The sequence below is a fragment of the Myotis yumanensis genome, unplaced genomic scaffold (genome assembly GCF_028538775.1).
Source record: "Myotis yumanensis isolate MYYU_CA2020_CCGP unplaced genomic scaffold, mMyoYum1.0.hap1 SCAF_6, whole genome shotgun sequence".
NCBI lineage: Eukaryota > Metazoa > Chordata > Mammalia > Chiroptera > Vespertilionidae > Myotis > Myotis yumanensis.
The window spans coordinates 54,282,453-54,290,524 of record NW_027223757.1 but is presented as its reverse complement, the minus strand read 5'-3'; the positions used below and the strand labels follow the sequence as shown (position 1 = coordinate 54,290,524).

The following is an 8,072-nucleotide window of genomic DNA, read 5'->3' as shown; positions in this document are numbered from 1 at the left end:
AGCACTGGGCCGGCCGCTAATGAAACGCGCTTGCCTGCTCAGGACTGCACATGCTGGAGCCGCCACCGTGTATATCTCTGCCTTGCCCCAGGACAAATTGTGTTAATAAAAAGCATGAGGTCCTGAGACGAGGAGACCTTAGAACAGTGATGGCGAACCTTTTGAGCTCGGCGTGTCAGCATTTTGAAAAACCCTAACTTAACTCTGGTGCCGTGTCACATATAGAAATTTTTTGATATTTGCAACCATAGTAAAACAAAGACTTACATTTTTTTATATATTTAAATGCCATTTAACAAAGAAAAATCAACCAAAAAAAATAAGTTCGCGTGTCACCTCTGACACTCGTGTCATAGTTTCACCATCACTGCCTTAGAACTTAGATCTTAGTTTCCTTTAAACTAGGCTCCTCTGACCCCCAAATGCCTTTCAAAATTATGCTTCGTTTCTGGACTCCTATTTAATCTACGCACAGCCTTCTCCAGATTTCCTGAACCCTTCTTAATGCTGGAACAAGAACCTCGGCAAGAAATACTTTCACTTATTATATAAATTCCAATTATTTAGAATTATGATTATTTTCACATTATGGTCACTAGCAAGAGCTCAATAAACATTTCTTGAGGTTCTTGGCATTTCTCTGTGCCTCAAAGCTTTCAAGTATTCTTTAAAAGGTAATGACATGTTACGGATCTAACAGGTTTGAACACCACCTATTATTCACCAGTTAATCTAACAACGATTAAAATGTATACAACTTTTACTTACATTTGATTCTTTGCTGCTTGCCTCTGGGCTTTTCTTTCTTTCCTTTTCTGATCTGGTGGCTTAGCAAAAACAATTTCAATATTTTCTCCTTCCAAGTCCTTGCCATTCATTTCTTCCATAGCCTTAAAAAATTAGATATTGATCAATATGAGGCCTTCAAAACAATTATGATCCATTTAAAGTTAAAAAAAATCATTTAACATTAAAAAGATTAAATAAGTTAGATTTTATTTAAAGATCCAGCTCTTCGCCGAAACCGGTTTGGCTCAGTGGATAGAGCGTCAGCCTGCGGACTGAGAGGTCCCGGGTTCGATTCCGGTCAAGGGCATGTACCTGGGTTGCGGGCACATCCCCAGTGGGAGATGTGCAGGAGGCGGCTGGTCGATGTTTCTCTCTCATCGATGTTTCTAACTCTCTATCCCTCTCCCTTCCTCTCTGTAAAAAATCAATAAAATATATTTAAAAAAAAAAAAAAAAAAAAAAAAAGATCCAGCTCTTCAACTGATTGTCTTTTTTACTTGGTTTAGTGAGTTACACAATTTGCCAAGGACAATAAAGTATGAGTAGATTACCTGATCAGATTTTCCTTCAATTTTTTAAAAAAACATTCTGATTCTAGGATAAAATAGTCTACTTTACATGCCTATAGCAATTCCCCGTTACTTACCTTGACAGCACCATCTCGCTCATCAAAATGAATAAAAGCATAATCTTTTAGTTTCTTCACTCGTTCCAGTTTCCCAAACTGACTAAATGCCTTTTCTAAAATCTCTTCTGTTACAGTATTGGCAAGGTTGCGTACAAACAGCACTTTTACCTGAAATTTAAGAAAAAAACAGAAACTCCCTGTATATTTCCAAAGAGTTCAATTTTCAAAATGCCACCACCCATCCTGCAAAGTTAACTTTAGTCACAATCCATTAAAAGAATATCAGAAATATTTTAAAAAGACTTAAGTTTTCAACTCATTTGGGTATATACCAAGGAGCATGACTGCTGGGCACAAAACTGAATAGACATCTCACCAAGGAACATATACAGAAGACAAGTAAGCATATGATGAGATGCTCAACATCATGTCATTAGGGAATTACAAATTAAAACAACAGTGAGATACCATTACACACCTATTAGAATGGCCAAAATCCAAAACATTATCACCACCAAATGCTGTTGAGGATATGAAGCAACAGGAACATTGTTGGTGGGAAGGCAAGATGGAATAACCAATTTGCAGAGCAGCTACTTAGAAAACTAAGCATGTTTTTACCATATGATCCAGTGATCCAGCAAATTACACTCATTTACACAAATGAGTTGAAAATACATCCACACAAAAACGTGTAGATATGTACAGAATCTTTATTCCTAACTGCCAAAATCTGGAAATAAGAAATCCTTTTGTAGGTGAATGGATAAACTGTGGTACATTCAGACAATGAAATATTATTCAGTGTTAGGAGAAAATGAGCCAAGAAGCCATAACATGGAGAAAACCTTAAATGCATATACCTAAAAGAAGGTAAGCTTTAAAAGCGACATATTGTATGAGTCCAACTATATGACATTTGGGAAAAGGCAAAATTATGGACAGTAGAAATATCAATAATTGCCAGTGGTTAGAAGGGAGGAAAGGATGAATAGGCAGATCAAGGAGATTCCTAAGGCAGTGAAACTATTCTGTATACTACAGAGGTAAATACAGTCATACATTTATCAAACCTGAAGAATGTACAAACACCAAGAGTGAATTCTAATGCAACCTATGGATTTTGAGTTATAAAAGAGCACATACTCAGTATTTATTAAATTAGTAATTATTTTGCAACCAAAATGGAAGTGGTTATGTCTTAAAAATGTGAATACCATGCCCTCTGAAATGGCTGCTGACCATTTAACACTCAACACAGGTGGTTAAAACTAATTAAGACCTGCTTTAAAATCTACTTAGCTGAAGGGAAGAGTGAGTGCTCAAAATATTAAGATAAATTCTTTCAATCCTGAAAGCTCTTAACAGTATAATTATAAAATGTGATCTTTTTAGCTAAGGAACATTATCACTTGCTTCTAAAATACTCAAAATAGCATCCAAATTTCTTTATCTAAAGTGCTAACCCAGTGAGAGCTTAATAGCCAGGGGAAAAAAGAATCCTAGATAGCTTCTGTCCTCTAAACCTCTTATCCTTTCATAATATTCACAGTTCTGGCATTTCATTAGTGTCTTGATTTTAGGAAGATTCTTAAAAGACAAAGAGTACAATAACCTAACTGCAAACTGCATTACTGAGTAAAGGATTAATTCGAGAGATGTTGGTTCTCATAGAATGTCTTAACTGACTGCTGAAGCAAGATACCTAATAATAGCTAAACCTTGTAACTGCAGCAGCTCGGCTAAAGCCAATACAGTTCACTATTTTTAGGAGTAGGACTTCTGAACAAAAACCATGTAAGCTAATGGTGCCATTCTCAAAAACTCAAAGAAATTACTCTTAGAATCCACACAAAAATGGAAGCAAACTATCTCCACAGCCATGTAGGCTAACTACTTCATCATGAACATGACAACTATACAATTATTACCAAGTGCTCCATGAACAAATTTCTATACTCACTTTCCATGCATTTAATACTTACTTATTCTTACTAAAGAACACTTCTCTTTTTAAAAAAATATTGTTCAAAGAAAGTACACAATGGTTTTGTAAGTCATTCCTCCCCTGCCCCCACCCGTTTCTAAAGCCTTCCCCTCCCACTACCAACCCCTTTAAAAGATTTTTTTAAACTTGACTATCATTACCTTTGCCATAACCTCGGGATCAGGATCTTCTATAGGATCGGCCCATTCAACAGTTCCAACATTTCCCCAAACCTTGACTTTACCACTCATTAACCTACGCCTTGCCTGAGCAGCTGTTTTGTGATCTTCATATTCAAGAAAGCAAAAGCCTCTGTTTTTTTTCTTGTCGTCTGGTTGATGGTATAAAATGACGTCTGTAAGACCCTCTGAAAGTAAGTAACCATTCCAGAAAAATTAGATAAAATAACAAGAACAAGTAGATCAAATGATTTATTTTTCTAATAATACATGAATATCAAAATAAAAAATTATCACTTATCTTTACAGGGGACTCTCCAGATAATTTACCTTTGCACAACACTTTACAAGTGTTCAAAAACATATGTGTACACACACACACACACACACACACACATACATATATATATATAAAATTAGATCTAAGGACAAATCTGCTTCCATTAATGAGGCATAAAATCTTTACATAGCTGCTTTAGGAAAATGGCAGTATAGGTCAGATATAGTTACACATTTTTCTTATCATGCAAGTAAGCACCTCAATTTTCTGAAATTACTCTTTTCTAGCCTCAGATATTGATTAGCTTTATTTAAAAGGAAATAGGATATATTACTTACTAATAATAGAATTTCAAAAGTTCCTGGAGACTAATAGACTGATCATTTATTTGTTCAACATTCTAGGCAGACAAAAATGTTTTAATGAAAGCACCCTGTCATTTGGAAATGATTATAGAAATTGCTTTACAGCTCAAAGAAATAGTACAATACTGACAATGTATAATCTCTGCTTATAGCAAGAGTATCTACACTAATAAAAGAGAAACATGCAAAATGGTGTCACTCCACTACACTCACCAGCCAATCAGGATGACTATGCAAATCAACCCAACAAAGATGGCAGTTAATTTGCATACACAGGCCGGCAGTGAAGACTGAAGGCTCCGGCCGGAGTGAAGACTGAAGACTGAAGAGGCTTGGTTTCTCCCCTGCGGCCACAGCAGAGAAGCCAAGCCTCGCTGCAGCCGCAGCAGAAAATCCTAGCCTCGAAGCCTTGCTGCGGCCAGAGGGGAGAAGCCTAGCCTCGAGGCTTGGCTTCTCCGCTTCAGTCGGAACAAAGACCTGGGTCCCAGGTGCTGGAGGAAAACCAGTGCCGGCAGCCAGGGGAAGGAAGGCCTATTGCGCAAATCGTCGTGCAACGGGCTTCTAGTCTATATATATAAAAGCCTAAGCAACTGTTACCACCAGATGACCAGATGACCAGCTGGTAGCTATGATGCACACTGACCACCAGGGGGCAGACACTCAACACAGGAGCTGCTGCTGGTGGTCAGTGCCTTCCCACAACCTCCTGCAGCTGGCCAACCTCCTACAGTCCCTCCCCCTGGCCAGCCGGCCCTGATCAGCCCTGACTGGGACTGGGTGAGACGGCCCAATCAGCCCCGATTGCCGGTCAGGCCAAGGGACCCCACCCATGCACAAATTCGTGCACCAGGCCTCCAATTCATATAATAAAAGCCTAATATGCAAATTGTCACCTTGACCCAGAGCTCAACCAGGGGGCGGGGCCGGCTGGCCAACCGCCCACACCCTCTCCTCCCTCCCCCGGCCCTGGCAGGAAGAGAGGCCGAAGCCAGCAGCCACTAGAGACACTACCCGTGTGCAAATTTCATGCACTGGGCTTCTAGTTATTCCTATAATGTGGAAAAATCAAATCATTACACATCTAACAACCCTACTAAGAGCGTCAACTACCACCTAAAAATGTATACAAACACCCAAAGAAATATAATCTTCCAAAAACAGGATGTACAATAATGATTCTCAAGATAGTTCAAATCCCAGTTGCATTCCTTAGTAACTACTAACATTCAGCAAATTATTTCCCTAAACCCTTTGTGCCTGTTTTCCTTATCTGAAAAAGTCACCTATCTCACCCTGACCAGTGTGGCTCACTGGATAGAACATTGCCCTCACAGGGAAGGGTGATGGGTTAGATTCCAGGTCAATGGCACGTACCTGGGTTGCAGGTTCAATGCCCAACATGTGCAGGAGACAACCAATCGATGTGTCTCTCTCACACTGATGTTTCGCTCTCCTTCTCCCTCCTCACTCCCTTCTAAAAAAAAAAAAAAATGGAAAAAATATCCTCTAGTGAGGATAACAAAAATAAAAATAAAATAAAAAGTTACCTATCTCACTACCTATGGTTGTAGTGAGAATACAATGAGTCAATAAATGTAGTGTTTAATACAGTGCTTGTCACATAGAAGTATGCATTTAGCTTCAGTATTAAAAGTTGTACCTCCTTCCAAATAAATCCAACTTACCTGTTACTTTGCTAAATTCTTCAAGAATCTGTTCCTTGGTTTTACTCTTAGGAATAGAGCCCACAAAAAGCCTATTATTGGCAACCGAGATGCAGACACCAATGTGTTTTCCAGAACGAATTTCATGATTATTATACTGAAAGAGGAAAAAATACACCTGTTTTTAAAATACTCATAATATTCAGTAAGTCTCACTGTAGAAAGATATGCATATCCCATACACAAATACAAAATCTTTTAGACAAATTAAAATGTCAACACTATGTTTCTCAAGTGTTTATCCTTTAAAAAGTAGTTATGCCCGACTGGCATGGCTCAGTGGTTGAGCATCAACCTATGAACCCGGAGGTCACAGGTTCGATTCCAGTCCGGGTTGTAGGCTTGATCCCCAGTATGGGGTGTGCAGGGGGCAGCTGACCAATGATTCTCTCTCATCACTGATGTTTTTATCTCTCTCCCCCTCTTCTTTCCTCTCTGAAATCAATAAAAATATATTTATTTTGCTTAGCATAATGTTCTCCAGGTCCATCCATGCTATTATAAAAGGTAAAAGTTCTTTCATTTTTACAGCAGCATCGTATTCCATTGTAAAGATAAACCACAGTATTTTAATACACTCATCTGCTGATGGGCACTTAGGCTATTTCCAAATCTTAGCTGTTGTAAATTGTGCTATCAACAACAAAGAATTAAATATATATAATACACACACACACACACACACACACACATTTTTAAAAGTTACCATGGCCCACCCAGTATTGCTCAGTGGTTGAGCATCGACCTATGAACCAGGAGGTCCTGGTTCGATTCTGGGTCAGGGCACATACCAGGATTTCAGGCTCAATCCCCAGTAGGGGGAGTGCAGGAGGCAGCCAATCAATGATTCTCTCTCCCTTATCATTGATGTTTCTATCTCCCTCTTCCTCTCCCTCCCTCTCTAAAGTCAATAAAAATATATATTTTTAAAAAGTTACCATGAAGGCACTCTACAAGGAAATTATAATCTGAGACAGATATGAAGATTAAACTGATAAGACACAATAAACAAGTTTTAAATTAAATTAATGCAAAAAAATTGTCAAGACCTTGAAATTTAGTAAACTTGATAAACTAGGAATCAGGTCTGTAGCAGCTTAAGTACAAAATAGTTGATTCCAGAATCCTTTAATTACTATTTATACTTAAACCCATCCTGCCAACCAGTTGTCCTCATGCAAGGGAAACTGATTCAAATACCAGCAAGCTTTCTGCCTTTCTATAAACCAACACCTAAATTTATTTTTCCATCCCCCCCTTAATCTCTTACCCAAAATAGCAATAATGAATTTTTGGCTTCAAATACTTAAGTCTAAAAGGGAGAATCTTGTTAGTCTAAATCCAACTCTACTCCCCCACCCCCAGTTAAATTTTATTAAGCCTGCAATAAAGTTGGAGGAAAAACAAGTGGATTGTAGTAATTACAAAACTACAGTAAAAAGTACTTAATCTTCATGTAACCATATCCTGTAGAAGAGTGAAATACTGTAGAGGCAAAACCCAATCTGTCAAAGTGACAAATCAGTGTTAATTACAAACCAAAGTTCAAAAGTATTCAAGTTATCTGGAAAAGTGGATTATATATATATATTACATAGTTAAAACCACATCAAAATTTCAAGGTAGCAATAATGGTGTCAGCAGCAACAATAATTATTGATTAATCCTCCTCCACATCTGGCCTCAATTATCTACCTTAAATGACATACAAGTGAAGCTATACAAACTAAAGAATCAACATGAATTTCCATACAACTTATAGACCCAGCGTGGTGGCAAAAGTAAAACCACCCTTCTCTCCCTATTATTCCCATTCTTAAATAACAGGTATATGAAAAGAAAGCATACATTAAGCCAGAAAATAGATCTCTTCCTATCCCTTTCCCCACCTCCAGATATTCAAAATTTAACATAATGCTCAAACACCCTTCCTTCAGTTCAGAATAGTTGTACTTCCAAACCCACCTACTCTGTTTACTCTACACAAGTCTGTGGTCATTATGAACCCAGGATTCTCTCTACTTATTCCAGAGACTTTTTTTTTTTTTTTTTTTGCCTATTGAAAAAACACACACAACTCTCAAAGGCTTCCCATCACCAAAAAGATAAAGTTCAAATAC

The 8,072-nt window shown here is 37.9% G+C and overlaps 1 protein-coding gene across 7 annotated transcripts in view; it reads right to left on the bottom strand.

The window, feature by feature from the left end:
- The window catches only part of SYNCRIP (synaptotagmin binding cytoplasmic RNA interacting protein), a 31,572-nt gene that overhangs the window by 9,971 nt on the left and 13,529 nt on the right, over positions 1–8,072 (bottom strand). For all 7 annotated transcript variants that reach the window (XM_070418141.1, XM_070418142.1, XM_070418143.1 and 4 more), the window contains 4 exons: positions 5,914–6,049; positions 3,566–3,771; positions 1,436–1,585; positions 769–890 (listed from right to left, as the gene is read on the bottom strand). In XM_070418141.1, coding sequence (XP_070274242.1) covers positions 769–890; positions 1,436–1,585; positions 3,566–3,771; positions 5,914–6,049 — 614 coding nt within the window. The remainder of the gene's footprint in view (positions 1–768; positions 891–1,435; positions 1,586–3,565; positions 3,772–5,913; positions 6,050–8,072) is intronic.